Source organism: Amblyomma mixtum, chromosome 5, assembly GCF_055824585.1.
Source record: "Amblyomma mixtum isolate Tamu chromosome 5, ASM5582458v1, whole genome shotgun sequence".
In the NCBI taxonomy this organism is placed as follows: domain Eukaryota; kingdom Metazoa; phylum Arthropoda; class Arachnida; order Ixodida; family Ixodidae; genus Amblyomma; species Amblyomma mixtum.
Genome location: NC_143016.1, coordinates 147,678,395 through 147,698,946, shown reverse-complemented (window position 1 = coordinate 147,698,946; position 20,552 = coordinate 147,678,395). Strand labels below are relative to the sequence as shown.

Sequence of the window (20,552 nt, the reverse complement as noted above, 5' to 3'; positions counted from 1 at the left end):
GAATGGTTTTTTTCACGCCTTTCAAAATTTCTTGAAATTTTACATCTCTACACGCAACGTACGTAGCATACAGCATGACGAGCGATGACCATTATGCACGGACGAAAGGCGTTAGAGGTCATTCACAGCATGCGCAATATAAGACGGGGTCGCTTTTTTCACGGGGACGTCTCTTGTCCTGCATACATTGCCAGAAAACTCTGGAACTGAGGCGCAAGGCCGCTCTTTCAGAATACTTCTGTTCTAGATTTGGGGATTTTTAAACCTCAAAAAGAGGCTTCACAATAGGTAATACGGAAAAAGGCTGTATTAGCTGTTTCGGATGTCGGTTTGCAACATTCCAAGTTCAATAAGAGGAGCTTCATGTACAGCGTGCATAGCCCGCGCTAGGAATTTTTTTTATCAGCTAACTACGAGGTGATTTTGCATGCATGTGATATCTTTCAGGATATTTCCAAGCGTATTCGCGTTTCCACTGCGCAGAAAACAAGGAAGACCACGCGCTCGCATCGTGCTTCACATATAGACGGTGTGGAGGCATGAGCGTGTCTGCATGATCGCGTATTAAAGAAAGGAAAAGAAACAGGCACTTAGTACTTTGAGAACGCCCGCAGCCTCCATAGAGTAGCCAATTCGACGTCTGACATTAGCAGGAAACCTCTTCACCGCCTGCATAGTGTTGGGACTGGTGGTCCGAGCCAGGAAACGGTCGAGGCGACGGTGAGTAAAACGACGTTTATGTACAGTATGTACAAGGGCTTTTACATGATACAAGGGTCAAGAGCACCACGGGCAGGCACCCAGAAGAAGGGCGGCCCCGGCGGCGAGCGTTGCTCCGGCGTGATGGCTCTTCTGCTGCCCGTCTGCTGCTCGGGTTCAGCGCGGCTCCGTTTTTATAGCCGCTGGTAACGGTTACGGCAGCCAGCCGTTCAAATCCTCCAATCACTGGCCACCGTTCAAATTAGACCAATGGTCGAGAGCCGGCGAGCGTCGGTGGAGTTCGCACCGACGGAGAGGAGGAGAGGAGGAAGGGTCCGTGTCGGCGCCGCGGCGGCGGGATGAGTCACGCTGCATGTCGCGACTTGTCCGAGAAAGTCTGGGCCTGCTTTGAGCGCCGGCGGGCGCGCAGCGCTGGTTTAGACAGGCCCGCCAGCGAAATGTGGGCTCCGGCACTACAATAGTAAGCCGCACAGAGACGTCTTTGACGTCTCGCGTTTTTCAACTTGCTCCTACAACGACCACACGCAGCCTGCGCGCACATTATGCGAGGCGGAATATTCAGCACTCGTTTTTATGTCTAGTCTTTCTCTCCGTGGTCAATTTTACGCTGTTCTAATTATTAAACTCTTGCCACTCTACTCTCGCCGCACTGCTTTTCCTTGTATTTTGACGGCTATCGCCCATTGTAAGCGACATAGCGTTTTGAGAGGCCGTGAAATAAACACGTCATAGCCGGAATGGTGCGAATCCGCGAGTGGCTGTTCGCCGTATTATTTGCTTTTATGCAGTTTTCTGGATTATAAGAGTTTTGTTGTCAATAAAAATGAATTGCTATCACGGAACGCTAAGGAACCAGTTTATCCTTACTGAATTCTCCTTTACCTTTAATGCTCATCGCACGTACAGGACATGGCCTGGTACGACGACCTGGAGAACACGCCCGAAGCTCTGCTGACGTCCCTGTCGACCGACACAGCCCGGGTTCACGGAGTAAGTCGCCTTGTTCCTGTCGGTGAAAGCACACACTAATTTGCTTGTTAGTGTATCCGCAGGTAGCAAGAGACTTGGCGTGGTGTGCGCAGGGCACGTGCAGCAAGCTGGCGACGCTGTGCCAGGCGTTCTCGGCCCTGGTGGCGTGCCTGGGGATGTCCTTCTACTGGGACTGGCAGCTGGGCTTCATCGTGCTCGCCTTCGTGCCCCTGGTCCTGCTCGCCACCTACCTGGAGAGCCGCATGCTGCGAGGGAAGCTGGTCGCCACCAAGCAGGCGCTCGACTACTCCACCAAGGTACACCTCGGTACACTGCTCGAAGGATGTCGAGGACAAATTGAAGCTTGTCTGTATCGATAAGGGACAGCGTTTAATTGTGGATAGAGCGCTTTCACAGAAAACGGAGGAGAAAAGACCAGGAAACGAATTAAAGGTGTCGTCATCATCGGCTGATTTGTGGAGTAAACTTCATGCGGTTGCACTTCATTTTTTGGCGGATCTCAAAGGCTCTGCTACGCTGCCTTTCAGTTTTCTTAGCCATAAATTGTATTTTCTTTCTTCTGTCGGCCAAACGCTAACATACTCAGGAAGATTCAGAAAATCAAGTTTTACTGAGAACTCTAATTCGACGCAGTTGTACCCAGGTTAACTTTAACATAGACACAAGCCTCAGTGAAGAACTTAGACTTCGCCCGCCTGCCTTAAGGGCCAGAACCAACGAAAGAGTCATCGCACGTAATTGCACACTTGTAAAAAAGGAAGAAGTAAATATTCTACACAGACGTGGGAGACGCCTTTGCCCTGCAGTGGACGTAGTCAGGCTGATAATGATGATGATGAGTCTTCCCTTTGGCGATGACATTAGATACCTAGGTTGTTCCTGGAAGGCATCATCACTCACCAAAGGCATCAACATAGAAATGAAATAGTACATAAAGAGATGCTGTCATATCTCTATTCCTCCGTACAAAATAAACGCAGTTGAAAGTCGAAGGTTAACGTGGTGTTCCGTTTTGGCGTCCTATTCTCTCTATGTGCTTTCTATTTTTTCATGCTTTTTGGCCTCGACTTGGTGACTAGCAAACAGGGTTTTTCTTCTCGTCTATCGTTTCCGCATATGTTGTGCACTTGACCGCTTTTTCTTTCTTTTATTCGATATTGTCCGTAGAAGAAATGCCCTTGTGGACCCAACGAAAGGCGTTAAACGTTCCAGAAGAGGGCAAATACGGGCTGGTTGGTACATGTTTTACGAATTGGAAAAGCAGCGCAATCATAGACGAGACACAAGAAGGGCAAAACACCAGCGCTGGTGTTTTGTCCTTCTTGTGTCTCGTCTTTGATTGCGCTCTTTTTCCAATTCGTAAAGCGTTAAACGTGCCTGACTGGCTTCCCCCTTTCCCTCTCTATTATAAACTCAGAACCACACAGTACAAGATCAGTATAGAGACCAAATGTAGCACATATTGGCGTGACATCCGCTATTTTCAATCCGCGAATGGTTTTCGTTCGCCATAATTTGTTTGTAAACGCGGCTGCTTTAGGTGTTTTATCTCCTGGATAATTTCGTAAAATTTCACAAGTGGGCAATATCTTATTGGATTCAAGCTAAATTTTGGATTGCTCGGACCGCTCGCCTTCGCGGGTACAATGGGTGGTATCACCTAGTCTGGGTCAAAACAGGGACAGGAAATCTCGTTTTTCGATGCAGGTGGCAGTCGAGGCCATCCAGAACATCCACACGGTGGCGTCGCTGCACCAGGAGGAAGTCTTCTGCGCAAACTACGTGCTCTCGCTGGCAGAGCCGCAGAGGTAGGGAGGATGCATTGCCGTGTTACACCCGACGGTCCTGGAGTGCACCTCTTAGGACACTGCTGAATGAAGGCAACTAACTAGAGTAAAACTGGAAGGCTCGATGAGAAAGCCTGTAGGTGTCGGCGTTGTTGATTTGCTGGAAGGCTCGATGAGAAAGCCTGTAGGTGTCGGCGTTGTTGATTTGCTTTCGTCATCTATTGAATTACGTGTTGTTGCTCTGAGGAAGCATCACAGGAAGAGAGCAGTCATCCCGCTAGCCGTAGCTTAGTTGCATATTGCAGTCACATTCTTTGCGCTTCCTGTGCAGGATCATGATGCGCAAGGCCGTCGTCCGCGGCTTCACGTTCGGCGTGGCGCAGTGCATCCCGTCCATGGCGTACGCGACGTCCCTCCTCTACGGCAGCTTCCTCATCGGACGCTGCGACCTCCAGTTCGGGAACCTCTTCAAGTGAGGGCCCATCATTTTAACGTCGCATCATGCACCTACTCAAAATACATATGAAGATATAGCAAACCACTAACTTCCTCAGCCTGGCAGGGGGGGAAAAGCTAGCAGATATTCAACTGACGTCAATTCAAGGTAAATGTGCAGAATTGCTCATTTTTTTTACACACGAGAGTGCAAAGCTTTTCACGTTTAGATGTGAAAATTCCTGAAAAAGAAAAACACGTGAGTGCGGCAGCAAGCAGATTGTCAAAAAGGCTTTCATTGCGTACAGTTCACCTCGCGTTATGAATTGGTTTGTCGCAGTGACGGGATTTCATCACACGCCCGTATGCAGATCTCTCCTGCTACGCTGAACAAGAGAGAGTTTACTCAACTCTGAGGCTATATTCTGGCCAGCACCGCGTAAGTTTCCTGAATCCCGGCCCTTCTGCAGGGACGCACGAAGAGACTTTGAAAATATGGGAGATAAGACTAGCATGCTAAAGTAAAAGCTTTTAGCGCAAAACGACTAAGAAAGGACGGTGTAAGGGATCGGTAGTGTACGCGGGGTCATCGGAACGCGGCTGGGGGCGCTCAAATCGAAGCTTCTCCTATTTGGAACGCGGCCGCTCGCGAACGCGCCGGGAAGTACGGGTGTCCACCCCGCCCCGTGGTACCGACTCGCGCACGTGCTGGCACGAATGTCTATTTGTGTTCGTTTTTATTTTATTTTGTGCTAGAGAGGGTCGTCTACCTTGTAAAAGCCGGAGGGCTGGCCATGCCCTTGAAGAGCCAATCATGTTAATAGTGCAACATGATTGGAAGTTACCGAATGTGGGCTGGGCCTTTAGGGCTTTAAAACCGGGCCCCGGAGCTGGAAGCGGGGTTCTGCGCTAAGGTGAGATGCTACGGCATCTTCGGCAACGCCGAGTAGGGGCCTGCCCTAGTATTAGCCAGATCCACCTTTTGGTTGTTTGTCTTTTTGCCGTTTTGCCTGAACTTGAATATTCTGTGTATATTTGTATATAAATCTTCAGTTATTGCCTTTTTCATCCCTGCGTCTGTACTCATCGAGAGACCGTCTCTGACGGAGCACCCCTGGTGCGAAGAGCTTCAGTCTTCGAGTTGAAACCAACCGTCTCTGACGGGGCACCCCTGGTGCAAGGAAGACGAAAGAACCTGTGGATCTTTACTGGCGCAGTCGACAGGATCCTGCGGCTATCGGAAGACGGCGCAGGAAGAAGGTTGAACATAGGGAGAAAGGCGACGATCAGGCAACAGCAGCGTTCGAGAAAGGACCTGCGGAGAGACGGCGGCAAGGACGCAAGGACCACGGCAGAAGTCCAGCGACGCGGGACTGCATACGGTCTAGACAAGCAGCGCGTCGATAACTCGACGGTCACCGGCGGCGGACCAGAGGCGTGCGACATCTCATCGCAGCGTCCGGGGAAAGTGGCGGTGGACCCCGACGCCAAGGAGCTGGCAGTGCGGATCGACGCATCGAAACCGTGAGTTTCCTTGGTCGCATTGCTCACGTCCCTGTGCGTATGTTCGAGCCGGTAGGACAGTTGAGGGGTACATACGGCGGTATGGAGGGTTATCCATGCCGGCCCTCACTCGATGTGAGGTATCGAGTGGAATTGGCGAAGGCGCGCTTAGCTTACTATCAGTCTGAGCTTGCAAAAGTGAATGGAGGAAAGGCGCCGCTATGCGAGGAAAAACCTCCGGATTTGCAGGCGTTAGAAGCAAGGCGCCAGCAGCTAGAGCTCGAGTTGGCTAAGCTCAAAGAGTCTAGGAGAGCTAGTCAACTAGCCAGGGAGAACTGCTCCGAGTCCCGAGCGGAGAGGACGCCAGTGCTGGAAGGCAAAGGCCTGTCAAGTAAAGGTCAAGAAAACAGCCAGGCAGAAGTAAGAAGTGAGCCAGATTTCTGCGAAGCTGGAATCGCAGTTGAACAAAGTATCGTGACGGAACGCAGCGTCGCGGTATTAGAGGCGGTGAACGCGCACTCCGACGATCATGCTGCACAGGTTAGCTCTGCCCCAAACGACACCAGGGACGCGGACGCGAGTTCAGGATTGTTGGAAGTGAGTCTCAGAATTCCAAAAACTCGGTCTCAGACAAGCTGCGAAAGAGAGCAGTCGGTTCAGCGTGAAACGACCAGCGACGACAGACGTCAGACTGGCGAGCTAGAGATAGGAGGATGTCAAACGTTGCCGCAACGGCACACTGTGCCAGGCATGTGGCATGAAGCGCCACGTAGCACTATTGATGGCAAAGTCCTTTCATTTGAGGACAGGGAAATTCGTGGCGACTTGCCACAAGGCAAATTAGGATTAAGTGGCTGCGAAAGAGCGCAGGTAGCCTCAGAGTTATATGATGCCACGAAATCGGCAAGCGCCTATAATACAGGGGGCGTAAATTTCATTGCATGCCCGTGCAGGAACGGGGCAAATGGCTCCAAGCGAGGCGAAGCAACAGGAGGCAGGGGCGTGGCTTTCAAATTGAAAGTCGGTTCGAGGAACAGTACGCTCCGGGCTGCGGTATGTCAAATTAGATGTAGCAAAGCCGGCCGCACTGTTATAGTTAGACTGGACAAGGCTAATGTTCCTTACGCAGTACGCTGTTCGTACTGGTGTGCCGGAGAGAGCGTTCCCTTAGGGGCGTCGCATGGTCAAAGATTTGGACTTATCGAGGATCAGGATGTTGTTTTCGATCCTGGAGGGCAGCAATTTTTGAATTCTTGCCCCGCTGTGGCACCAGCCTAATGAGCCGAGTGGCAGTTAGGCGTTAATTGTGTTGAGACGCGTAGTGGCTCGAACGCGCACAAGGACGCTCGGTGCGACTAAGGAGGCTCACGTGCCCACTTACGGACGTCGTGCGAGTGCTACTGAACGCTCAAGTTACGAGTGTCTGTGTGTGTGCTCGTTCGCGAGCAGGACGAGGGTGTCTACTTGGAGGTGGTGAACTGGGTGCAACCCACCAATTTGGACGCCGTGTTACGGCGCACGGCAGGCATGCCACCGTGTGTATTTGTGGAATTTGCTTATGTTGTGTGTGCATTTTGCATTTTGCTTTTGTTGGTGCCAGCGCTGGTGTAGCTGCGGTATGTCACCCACAGGGTGGTTTTGTGACCCGTACCGATCCCTTCTTGTTATAATTCTAAAAGTGGCATTTGAGCCCTTTGTAGAATCTTGGGAAGGGCGTGTAAGGGATCGGTAGTGTACGCGGGGTCATCGGAACGCGGCTGGGGGCGCTCAAAGCGAAGCGTCTCCTATTTGGAACGCGGCCGCTCGCGAACGCGCCGGGAAGTACGGGTGTCCACCCCGCCCCGTGGTACCGACTCGCGCACGTGCTGGCACGAATGTCTATTTGTGTTCGTTTTTATTTTATTTTGTGGTAGAGAGGGTCGTCTACCTTGTAAAAGCCGGAGGGCTGGCCATGCCCTTGAAGAGCCAATCATGTTAATAGTGCAACATGATTGGAAGTTACCGAATGTGGGCTGGGCCTTTAGGGCTTTAAAACCGGGCCCCGGAGCTGGAAGCGGGGTTCTGTTACCGAATGTTACCGAATGTGGGCTGGGCCTTTAGGGCTTTAAAACCGGGCCCCGGAGCTGGAAGCGGGGTTCTGCGCTAAGGTGAGATGCTATGCATCTTCGGCCACGCCGAGTAGGGGCCTCCCCTAGTATTAGCCAGTTCCACCTTTTTGTTGTTTGTCCTTTGCTGTTTAAATTTGTCTCTAGTGCCTTAACTTGTATCTATTGTAAATACTGTACATAAAATTTGAAGTGTTCGCCTTACCCCTGCGTCTCAACTGAACACAAGACCGTCGCTGACGGGGCACCCCTGGTGCGAAGAGCTTCAGTCCTCAAGTTAGATAAACCGTCTCTGGCGGGGCACCTCCGGTGCGTGGAAGAAGAACAACCTGTGAAAATTTACTGACGGCGACAGAACACAGACGCAAAGGAGCGCTACTCTCAACTAAATTTATTGCCAGGGGAAACAGTGATTTTATACACTGGTTCCAGTACAGAATCTGCTCACATTCCGAAGACTGCGTACATGCGCACATGTGCAGCGTCACTTGGCGTGTGCGCATGTACGCAGTCTTCGGAATGTGAGCAGATTCTGCACTGGAACCAGTGTATAAAATCACTGTTTCCCCTGGCAATAAATTTAGTTGAGAGTAGCGCTCCTTTGCGTCTGTGTTCTGTCGCCGTCCTTTCTGAGTCGTTTTGCACTAAAAGCTTTTACTTTACCAAGATGAACCAACTCGCCCAGCCGAACGTGTTACTGAAAGACTAGCATGGACCATGCGTACCGTTGCCCCCTCCGCCGGAGTGCTGTTGCATACTAAGACTCTTGTCCAGAAACACTAGATCCCCCCCCCCCGACACACACACAGCACACATCGGTTACTAGAAACCCACTGACAGCGGAAGAAAGTCCGGGCTGTCAGTTCCGAGAAGCCAGCGTGCAGCTGACGTGGCCTTGCCGGATTCGTGCCAAGGAGGCGGGCCGCCCAAGAGGCGAGCGACGCGCGAGCTTTGAGCGTCAGTAATGACTTGAGCGACGTGCTTTTCGGACGTGTGAGACTCGAGCTTTCCGAGTTACTGCGTTCAGAGGGCTCACTGTCCTTGTGTTGTAAATATTTTTGCATACTGCATATATTTTGTTTGTGTAAGTACATGCTTCGTTCCATACATAAAAGGCCAAAGCCGCCAAAGCTACCACGCCTGTTCGCACAGGCTAAGTCCGCGCTCAAAAAATAGTCCACCATGTAACCAAAGTGAACGTAAGAATATTTTGTTGTGACAAACCATAAGTGCCGCGACTGGGACCTCCTTGACTTCGTTTTGCCTCTGGCCACACTTCCGTCCTGCCACTCATCACGACTTCGAAAAGCAAGAATTACATGTGGCGGTATGATACGCGGTTGGTAGGGCGGGTCGTTTGTATTTAATCCGCGCCCCAAAAGTAGTTCACACTCAGTGAAAATTATAGCCAGAGGGCGCGAGCTCTAACTGCTTCTACTGCGATTTTCAATGCTACCACATTGTTCTATATCACTCTTTGTTTTCGTCCAAACACTCACTGGAGTTCTCTCGAAGAACGAATGAGACTTGGCGGAGTAATGTGCCTTCGTGGAGGCCCTACTTCCGCAGCCTCCGCAGCGTTGCCTGCTATGTATGAAAAGGAGTATAAGTGCGTTCAAGTGCAGTTGCGGTCAAAAGTAAATGGAAGGCGACTTTGTAAAAAAAATTTAATTTCTTTAAATTTAAAGCATAATTGTCCGTGTTTGTTGGTGCACAGTGCAATTCGCACAATCAAAATTAGTCTGCACATATGTATTCAAGGATGCATGATTTGAGCGGGCAATAATTCAATTTTTTTCATTAATATTGCCTTCCATTTACTTTTGACGTCACCTGTACAGCCCTTTGTCGTCACTGGTGCCAACTGTATCCTTCAGACAACAACCTGAATATCACTGAAGGCTTGCGTATGTCTAATGCAGTCATTTATTTGTAAACAAAAAGCTCTTAGGTGGTCCTCGGTGTATCGTTTGAGAGCGTTAGCAGCTAAACATTCTTTGCATCCGAGGTTGACACACAAACGTTCGTTATATCCGCTGCGGTGGAGTTATGTTCGGTATATGCATAGTTAACACACTACAGTTATACCTGAGGTGGCATACTAAGGTTCGTTACATCTGAGCTTGTATACAAATTCGTGTAGGTAGCATCCTAAGTTCCCTCTTATTCCGGTGGACAGGTTGGCACCCTCCACTGGCTACTCGCAGACTGAGGTCACCATTTGCGCTTGCACTGACACAACACACTAATGATAACGTAATAATTAGGAAGCTGTGCTCACGAATATAAGGTATAGTGAATGATTCTACGCTGATAAGCAAAATTTACTGAATATGTTCGAGACGACTGGTAATCAGTGGGACTAGATTAGGTTAATTGGTGGTCGCGCCATTATATGTTCGTTCAGCAAACGCACTCCGGGCTCTTTGCAGCGAATCTGCTGCAGTTTCCGTACAGCGCCTCTTGAATATGAGGGTCGTGTTCTCCAAAACGTAAAATATATCGATAGGTGAAAAAGAGATAGGTGAAATATCGATAGGTGAAATATATCGTTAGGTGATGTCGATAGGTGATATCGATAGGTGAAATAGTTGGTTACGTTATCATCGAAACGATGTGGATTTTGTTCATTCTTTTCGCAAATGCCTAAATTTGTTAGAGAAAGTGGCTCCAACAGCCGCCCCGATTCAAATGGTTTGCCGATAGAATGCAAAGAATTCAGGGGGCACTTTGGCTCTCTAAAGTGCTGCAAAGCGAAAGCGCTTCCTGGCGCACTGTTTCTTATTTCCTTATTATTTTTCATATTTTGTTTTTTATATTTTTTATTTTTGCTCCTTTTCTTATATTTATTGCCTTTTATTTTTATTTTCGTATCTTATTTCTATTTTGTTTTTATTTTGTTCATTTTGTTATTTTTTATTTTTTATTTTTCCTTTTCTTGACTTTATTCCTTTTATTTTATTTATGAAACCTATGCATCCACTGGATGCGCCTTCATTCATGCTCGAACCTTGAGCCTTCGTGGCGGAGTGGTAGCGTCTCCGCTTCAAATGCCAAAGGCCCTGGTTCGGTTCCCACCCTCGGCGCACTTTCTTTTTAAGCAGTGACGCCGAAAGGCGGACAAATCTCCCGACGCGTCTGTCGACACGGCTGCCGAGGCGTCTGCTAACGACAGTCTGAGGCACTAAAGGCTTTCGCCTTAATAATCTATTCGTGTTCAGGGTGGTGGAGGGTGTGATCCTTGGCACGGCCATCGTGGGCCAGGCGGTGGCCTACTCGCCTGACTACCACAAGGCCAAGGCGGCTGCCCAGAAGCTGTTCCGATTCATCGAGCGAGTGCCGGCCATAGACTTCCTCGACACGAGTGGACTCACGCTGGTCAGTACCGCAAGGATCTTTCGCTCGACGCCCTACAGCTGTCAGCCCTAGCCTAATGGGAAGCAGTACTGGCAGCCAAACTCAGTGTAGTTGCCCTGCGCTTGCCCCGGGCTCTGCTGGGGCCGACTGCAAGGTGTTTTACTCTCTGTCTTGGCTACCGCAGGAGACTGTGCGGGGCTTCCTGACGCTGAACGAGGTGACCTTCTCGTACCCGAACGAGCAGGAGACCAAGGTCATGGACCGCGTGACCTTCTCGGTGGAGCCCGGTCAGCGCGTGGCCATCGTTGGCGCTCCCGGCTCCGGCCGCACCACGACCATCAACCTCGTCGAGCGCTTCTACGACGTCCTCGAAGGCGAGATCGTGAGCTTCCCCTTCTTTGTGGATCAGACTTACATTCTCTTGGATCATTTTGGACAACTCTCGGTGCCTTGCGAAGGAAATAGCAACTAACTGCACCATACATTTTAAGGCAGAAAGGATTAAAGAGAGCGCAGAGGTTAATCTTTTGCGGTTCATTTGCGTTGATTAGTCCCTCAGCAGCAACTATTACTCCCTTAGCGAAGAAATGCAAAGCGATTATTCCTCGCACTCTGCTTGTGGGCCAAGTGCTACAGTTTATTCCATTTGACCAATTTGTTGGCTTCGTGTGGCCGTGCGTACCGCCAATTCCTTTAGCGGCGATTAAGTCCATGAACTCAGACGCATCAGCGGCTAAATTTGCTGGATTGTTTCTCAAGCTTGGAGCACGCACTGGCCGCTGTGCTTTGAAGTGCGAGACAGTGAGGACTGCCTGTCACTTAGTCGATTATCTTTTCGAAGAGGTGACAATATTCTTGTGACCAGCTGACATTCGGCCGCAGTTCACTGTCCATACCGGTTACGATTCACGAATTCCATGTAATCTCGAAAATCTCGAGTTTTCGACGCCAGTTTATATTTAAATATCCATTCACATCGGTATGACCTTTTTGTTTTGCCAGCTTAGACAAGTATTCTCGTCAATATAAGACTCGTACCTGCGAGCAATACTATTAAAATCTCGATAATGTCTCCTGTGTATGCCTTCCCAAATGGTCTTTGCGGACACGAATGAGTGCCGCAATTCCATGGATCAAGGAATAAACGTCTGTTGTTCCTGTTCTCCAGAAACAGGCGACCATCATTAGCTTTATTCACTCATCGATGCTGACAAGTGTATGCTGCTGTCCAGGTTGACAATGAATATGATCAGTGGATGTCTCCGTTTGAGTTGTCACAGAATTTTTACATTTCCTTGCCTATTTTCGAGTGAAGTAATTGGGGTCAAAACTCTTGCAACACTGTGAAAGCAAGCGCTGATGAAAACTTCACTCGAGCCATTCAATTTTCAAGAAGTATGGCGCCAGAGAATGCATGAGCTGCTTTTTTTGTGTGTTCGTTGTCTAGCGCTCAGTACCGTTAATAGGTTATATAAGCTTTCAGGTCGGAAAAAACAGCGAGCAAAAATTCGCTTCGAGCGTTACTTGCTTTGACGTGCCATGAAATTGCACGTGTCACTTGCGTTTGATTCAGAAATAACTAATAATATATCTATAAGCCTCAACCTCAAGTCATTTAAATCATCGTAAAAACTTTCTTCACGTCCTACTGCATTGCACTAAACAAGGCGTGTCATTACGGGCGGTTAGGGCACACTTAGCGTCAGTGCACTGCTGCAGACAAATATCATGTCAACGCATGCAGCCTCGAGAAATTAAGCGCTTAATCTATTCAAGGCAAAAACACAAGAGCAATTAACCCTTTCTGCCCAGCGTTCCTCAGAAGCAACACTTGAAATATTTTCTCGTGCACTAAGATAACTTTGATCATTGTGTTGCCCTCTATTCTAAGACAAGGCCCTTTGAACTCATCACATAAAAAAAAACAGATTACTGCTGTCATCTACATTTTTGTTTAAAGCGCACTGATTGATGACGGTCGAACGACCATCGCATGTTCAAAAAAATGTTAATGACGAGTGATTCATGTCATTACCGTAGGTCACAGGAAGCCACAAGTATCTTTTTCTAATCACTTGAAAATGTAAGGGGCTCAATACTGAATCTACATAGCCTAGCTATAGCTTGTGATGTTGAAATTAAGAACAACGAAAACTGCCCCCTGGGCACGTACAAATAATGTTAGTTGTTTTTCTTACTCCATTGCATTGTAAGCTATTACACAACTATTCAGCTTCTTGCACAACAAGATGAACTTTTGGGTATGAAAAGGTTAACAGCTGGTATGCGGTGGTAGCCCACTTAAACTGCTGACAAAACAACGCCAACCACGAGGTCGACACGGATTAAAATGTGTTTGCCGTGTATTCCCGTCTCTTCTTCTCATTTACAACTTAGCCAAGCCGCCGCCATGGCTCCGTGATTGTGGTACTGGGCTGCTGACTCGAAAGACGCCGGTTCGATCCCGGCTGCGGCGGTCGGATTTCGATGAAGGCGAAATTCTAGAGGCCCGTGTGCTCTGCGATGTCAGTGCACGTTAAAGAACCCCAGGTGGTCGAAATTTCTGGAGCCCTTCACGACCGCGTCGATCATAGCCTGATTCGCTTGGGGACGTTAACAACCCTAAACCAACAACTGAGCCAATAAGCAGGCTTCGAGTGGCGCTAGCGAGCTTCTTCTAACTGCACTGCTCTGACGTTGGGCGCAGCTGATCGACCACTTGTCGACCAAGACGATGCGGCTGTCGTGGATGCGCGAGCAGCTGGGCTACCTGAGCTCGGAGACGCTTCTGCGCAGCTACAACGTCGCCGACAACATCGCGTACGGCGACAACGGCCGCGAGGTGTCCCGGGACGAGGTGGTGGCGGCGGCGCGCAAGGCGCACGCGCACGACTTCATCGCGCAGCTGCCGCAGGGCTACGACACCGCGCTGCAGCCCTCCTCGGCCCCGCTGCTCAGCGCCAGCCAGGCCAAGCGGGTGGCGCTGGCCAGGGCGCTGGTGCGCGACCCCCGCATCCTGCTCGTCGACGACGCCGTCAAGGGACTCGACGAGCAAGAGCAGCAGGCGAGCATCCACTCACTAGCACAGGCCGGGTCATTGTTGGGCTCCTGAACTTGCCAGGACATTTCAGTTTGTTAAAGCAGTCCAGTCAGCAAATTGTGTTTTTTTTTTCGTCTTTGGTATATTGCGCAGGACATTAGTACATCCGGTTCACCCCATCGAATTTCAGTGCACCGGTTAATATGCGATTGCATTACGCCATCCATGCTGCTTCAGTAATAGTTCGTCGCTTTGATTCCCGTGGACTCTTACGCCAGCATGCCTTAAGGGTCGCAGTGACAACGAATGAAAGAGAACAGCTGTGAAGCCGGAACTGTTAGTCCTATACGTGAGCTGCAATTAACTTTGGCGCTATCTATGGGCATGGGCTCTATGAAACGAAAACAGCACTAAAGGAAGAGTTCATTAAGTTATTTACCAGGAGTAAAAAATTTCTACATCGCTATTTATGCTCGCTGTTTCATCGAAGATAGCGCGGAAAAAACAGCCTGAAGTAGGTGTCTGTACTTTCCAGATAATATCCTAACTGCGCGCCTTGGTGGCGCTGACATAGCCACTCTACAGACAAATAAGGCTGTTATTGTGGATCGCTACGGAAGAGTAAGAGCAGGCTCAAAGGCCACGTGTTCTGTCCAGGAAGTGAAACAACGGTGTCGTTTTATCTGGCCTCTCTTTCACTATACCGGAACTTTCGCACTTCTGGGTCACAGCCATTGTGCTACCCGCGGCAAACAAGAAAGGGTGTCCGCGCGAGCAGCTGTGATTTGCAGCAAGCGACTGGTGGGGACACTCGTCGCAGTTCCTGGACCACCGCCCAATACAAATTAAAAAATAATTGTACACCCTGCCGGGTAGCCCTGAAAAACGCACTCCACTTGCATGGGCTGCATTCTAATCTCCTGTGGTCACCCGAGCGCCGGGGGAAGTGCGCCTCATCAGCGTGTGCACGTTCCAAGCTCACAAGCTGGAAAGACACAATTTCATTAGTTCGTAATGAATACGTGAAGTGAAAGCGGCATTCTACGTGAAAGACAAATGACTGCGAAAGCTTCGCACTATAAAAAGCTGTTGCTATAAAAATATGGACGCAATAAGTTCAACGGGCAGCTGTCTCATATCTATTGCCGTCGTTGGCTACGTTAAAAGACTTCCGATCGGAGTGGCAGCCGTTAAAATAGATAAGCGAACGGCTGCCCAACTGCTGTCCCTTTTCGCTGCCACGATCATCGCCTAGTGGTTAAGTCAAGACGCGTGAGTTCTAGCGGCCGGCCGATCTACTCCTCGCTTTCCTTCTTGAATTCCTGTATGCATACAGGCGGATAAGAGGAACGTTAAAGGTAGAAACACAGCGTGGACTTTAAGGCAGACTTGTGTTAATTATTGTTTCACAAAGTACTTTATTTCGTATGTTTTCCCATACTACTGTTTCTGCAGGCTTGAAAACGTCGGCTGACTGCGGTACTGCAAACGATGGTAAAGGGGCTTAGCGTGCAAAAGATTTCACATTCATGTCGCAAACAGTATAAAGAGTGAGGTGCCTTAAAGAGTATAGACACCTAAGTTTTGGGTGCGTGTTTTCTTGTTTGTACTGATGCGTAAGGAATTGTTATACATGAATTACCATGTATGTGGCATTCTCTTACGACCGCTAAATGGTTTATAATCGAATTTCCTTCTCGACCGTTTTCGGTTTCGGTTTCAACAGCCGACCAATGACTGTGACGCCAAAGTGTGGCTGAAAGGTCACGTGAGGAATGAAAAAACTGCAATATACTTGCTGCTGCTACATCCATTGTTATTCCGGCTCTTGAGGAAGGCTGCCTTCAGCACTGTAGTCAATTAACAGTGAAGCAATGATTGTATCGAAGTTTTCCTATGCCTCACGTCACAGCCATCGTTTGGCTGTTAAAACTGAAACAGCACGACAGAAAAATTCGATTATAAATTATTTAGCGGTCGTAGGCGAATACTACATGGTACAGAATAAAACATGCCACCAAAATTATGTGTCTATACTCCTTTAAGATTCGCAGTTGTGCGGCATCAATTGTGCTCACGCGGCATTCCCCGCGGACGGGAACTGTTGCGCAGCCTAGATGTCGATATATTCTACAACGTTAGTTGCACAGCTTGCACTCTTCAAGTTGAGCTTCAGACCACCTGAAAGCAGACCAGAAGCGCTTTCTAGCGGTCGCGCCGCGAAACACCGAGCGAGCAGGTGAGTGGCATCGACGCGTGCAGACACAAGAGAGGGATCAGAAAGAACACTATTGGATGCATGTAGTAGCTACCCAGCGAAATGAAGCAACGGTGACAGGTGCATGTGAGCCACCGTTCACGAACACCCCTTCTGAAACGGAAGCCTTCCAATGCGATCCGATGTCTCGAATGTAGAATGCCATTTTTTATGCAGAAGTTAATGTTCACATGAAGAAAGAAACGGAGGTTACTTTATTTTTCTCAACGTAATAAAGCACGACATCTTTGACTTTTACTTCAGTGAGCGTTCATTAACCCTGTCTCATGCAGTCCAAACAATTCAATTATGGCACTTCTCGAGCTAGCTGTACTCAGCCATTCTAATCACATCATCAAGTTTACTTCAATTATACAAATTTACCGCGACTAAGAACGGTGCAAAGATAGAGTGATAGAGTACCGCTGTGGGTTTTCGGGGCTGTAGAAGATTAGTTGGGAGCAGGCTGATCCCTTCCAAAACGGCAGTGTGAGACGCTATGAATAGGATACCCCTTAAAGATGTACAGTGACTATAGGACAGACGAGTCGCGTGCACGCCCTTAGCTAGTCGCTGGTAACTGCACCTTATCGCGGAATTGAATGGCATATTTCTTTGTTTCTCAAGGGCGGCTTAGCACCAAAAGAAGCTGGTCCAGAACAGTTCCTTATGTGTCGCTGTAGGGTGCTCTACGTATCACTCTGGGGATATAATAATGTCAAGTTATTCGGGGGATGTGGAGAGGCACAATGGTGCGCGGGTTTGACGTTTGTAGACGCTGGATGCCCTTGGTGTCTGCCACAAATCCCGAACTTGAAATAAAGGAGAGGACAGTCGGTAGGCTTGCCTGAGGGCACATGCAAACACTTCAAATGAGGCAGTTGAAGGGGATATAGAGTGTCCGGCATTCGAATCGCGTGAGACAAAAAAGTAACGCGCAGTATGAAGCACGCTTGAGGCAAATGAATGAGAAACGATGGGAGGCAAAAAATATACCGACTCAGAATCGCTACTACATGGAGGCGAAGAAATAGATGGCTTGCTAATAAATACAATTGTAAACTATGGAATGCAAATGTTGTGCAATGTAATTCCAAGACTGTTAAATAATCTTAACAAAGGCCATACAATGCATGAACATACTAGAAACCTTGACGTCTTGTACAGTTGATTTTATTTATGGTATATGAATTCTGATGAATGCAGTTAATGTGTATATGTGTGTGTTAAAGTGGTGTATTATGTCGACATTTTTTTACACGGCAATAGAAAATTGCCACTCTCTGGTTTGTGAAATTTGCATGTTATTACAGTATTTATAGAGTTGCCATGTGTTTTGATAATAATTGTTTACAAAATATCTAATTTCCTAATGTTTCGCGCATGTACTGTGTCTGCCCTTGTCCATATGTAACAGGGGGTGCGAGCTTGTCAAGCTGCCCGTAAGGCAGCTTTTTTCTCTCGCCCACTCATGTCCTTTCAGTACATGAAATAAATGAAATGAAATGAAATTCTAGAAAGGAAGAAGCCGATAGTAAGACAACTTCCAAACGAAAAGTACGATTCTCAGAGAATACTCAGTGGTGAAAGAAAATCCTGGATAAGCCGACGCTGGACGTTGGAAGGGAAAACTTTTTCGACAATTTTGGAGGGGAGTGGTTTACTTTTCGACGCCAGGGCTGGGTGCTTAAAGATGTGTTACTGGCAAAAATTTGCCACCACAGATGACGATTGCCCATGCTGCACTCAAGACAGAGAACGGATAGAACATTCATATACAGTGTAACACCCTCCAACCCTAAGCGCCCGATCCCACCGCAGGAATCCGCGGAGCACTAGGGTGTCGAAATACAGGACATGCTCAATTTTCACAAAGTAGAAACAAGAAAAGACGACTGGAGGATTGGTGGAGAAGGTCAAGACAGTAGTTTACAAACAGGAGGCTAATGTTTATCTATATAGGCGCTCCTCAGTTTCTAATAAGGTTTCTATGCCTGCGAAGCCACCTTTTCGAAATTTTTACTTTATAATATCGGCTAAAGCATCATTTGGTGCGATGACATTGCAAACGACAAAGCGAAAATTTGGTTTGGTTTTCTGGGGTTCAACATCCCGTAGCGACTATGGCTATGAGGGGCGCTGTAGCGGAGTTCGTATAATTTCGACCACCTGGGGCAGAGTACGCGGGCCTCCAGCACTTCGCCTCCATCGTAATGCGACCGCCAGGGCCGGGATCGAACCCGCGTCTTCCGGGTCAGTAGACGAGCACCATAACCAGTGAGTTCCACCGCGGCTGCTCAACCAAGGGAATGGCGCACCACCATGCAGAATAGACATTCATTTAATGGAAGAATTTTTCCTTACACACGTGACGCCTATGACGTCCGCCACATAATGACCCTTTGCAGCAAGTATCAAGCGCTTCCCTTGTTTCAAAACAAGCCAGATAAAGTGACTTCGGAAGAAGGCTTCTCGTTGTAGCTCTCCCATTCAGTAGATTAAGTGCTTACAAAAGGGTGTTCTGAGAGAGGGGTCACAGTCATTATCGACAAAAGACAGTGAATTGCCGGACAAATATTTAATTTTAGCGCGACAGCCGTTAATCGCCCATTCCTGGGTTTCGCGTCGCCGTCGTAATAGTAGTAGTATGTTCTAGTCGTCGGCGTAACCGGTGGTACATTACATGATCACTCTGAGGGCGGATACCATGAAAGGAGGAGGGTGCGACGTAAGTGGTGGAATGCGTAACTGGTGGGTGGTTACGAACGGAACCATCCCGAAGGTGGTTACCGTGGAAGAAGGGTATTGGGAGACGGTTAGCGCAAAAGGAAGACAGTATGGTGGATGGGTAAACAGGCATGACCGATGATTAGCTGTCGCGCAAACCAGCCGCAGGGTAGTTGCCCTAGAAGGAGCAGGAGAGTTACCATGGAAGAAGCTAATAACGAGTAGGAATATGTAACCGGAAGGTGCTTGCCATGGGAACCGTCCCGAAGGTGGTTACCGTGGAAGTAGGAGGGTGTGAGGAGTACGGAGGAATGCCCAACCAGAGTACGGTTACCGTGGAAGGTGCACGGTATGGCGTGAGCGTAAGGCGCAAGCGGACGATGGTTGCCACAGGAACCACCCCGAGGATGCCTGCCGTGGGAGGAGGAGGAAGGGTATGGGCCGCACACCTAGAACGGCAGACGGGAGAGGAGAGGTAGTCGAAAAGCAAGTATGTGCGGAAAACTAAAATGACGGCCCTATAACTGTATTACAAGTCATTGATATATCTGGTAACTATTATTATGTACCCCAACATATCGTGAAATATAAATGCCTTAACAGCTGTCGCTGAACCTTGCGTTACTCAGCGGTAACAGTCTTTATTTTCTTTTCTTCATATAACCTCATGTGGTGCGTTTCAACAATATGCACGGGTCCTGTTGCCCTGAAAAAAAAACAAAAAAAAACCGATCAGGCCGCTGTCTGAACACTAAACAGAAAGAGTGGCGCAGTGCCGTCAAATGTAGGCAGACGTTACCGTTTGTTCAGGCATAAAGACAAACCCGCGATAGGGGTAGCGGAGGTATTCTGTATCGACAGAATAGGTGACCAGTCTAGTGACCAGTCTGTTAGCCAGCTTTCGATAGCTTGTCAAACTATGGAATAACCCTGCTTTGTTCAAGGAGATATTTGACGAAGCAGAACAGGAGAAAGAAAAATTTGAGAGGATACTTCAGCTCCGCCATAAGTGCATGACGGGATAGCGTAATGGATTGATTCCCATATGTACAGAATTGTTAATTCTCTACTTTAGATTCATAGATATCACTCGTAGCTCTCATACCACTCTTGACGCAATGGTGCAGCAGTTACGCGGTGCGCAACTGCCCTGCTAAGGCAGGTGCTGCCATGGGTATGCCTTCTGCGACCCAGGTTTCTCTTCCCGAGCGGGCCAATCATTGATTTAAGTGTCACCTGTCATTGCGAGCACTTTGCTCACAATCCGGTGGGCAAGTTGTGATTACGTCGCAAGGTAACGTGACCTAGCTGGCCCGCCTGCGTCCTAGGTTGCTTCTGTGTGGATTGTGTTCGCGGATTTTTCGCTCACAGTCAACGATGCCCGATTTTGTTTGAACCGAGCTCCTTTTCACTATGGTGTTAAAAGTCCAGGTAGCCAGGTTTTTTATGGCGGTAAATAGGAGCTGACAGGCGACGCTCATCGTACGAGCCGTGCTTATCGAACGAGTCACGCTGCTTGTAAGATGCAATCGTACTAACACCCAGTCGTGTGTTTTGTTGCCTGATAAAGCTCTCTTGTTGAACTCTGGAACCTCGTCACGGCAAGGTGCCCGCATTTTTCTCCTCAGGTG

At 48.7% G+C, this 20,552-nt stretch overlaps 1 protein-coding gene across 1 annotated transcript in view; it reads left to right on the top strand.

The window, feature by feature from the left end:
* Positions 1-14,009, top strand: part of LOC149344104 (phosphatidylcholine translocator ABCB4-like) — a 35,664-nt gene extending 21,655 nt beyond the window's left edge. The window contains exons 6-12 of the mRNA XM_089547142.1: positions 1,627-1,710; positions 1,803-2,006; positions 3,418-3,518; positions 3,829-3,969; positions 10,762-10,918; positions 11,082-11,279; positions 13,605-14,009. Of these exons, the coding sequence (XP_089403268.1) occupies positions 1,627-1,710; positions 1,803-2,006; positions 3,418-3,518; positions 3,829-3,969; positions 10,762-10,918; positions 11,082-11,279; positions 13,605-14,009 (1,290 nt within the window). The remainder of the gene's footprint in view (positions 1-1,626; positions 1,711-1,802; positions 2,007-3,417; positions 3,519-3,828; positions 3,970-10,761; positions 10,919-11,081; positions 11,280-13,604) is intronic.
* The last annotated feature ends 6,543 nt before the right edge of the window (positions 14,010-20,552 follow it).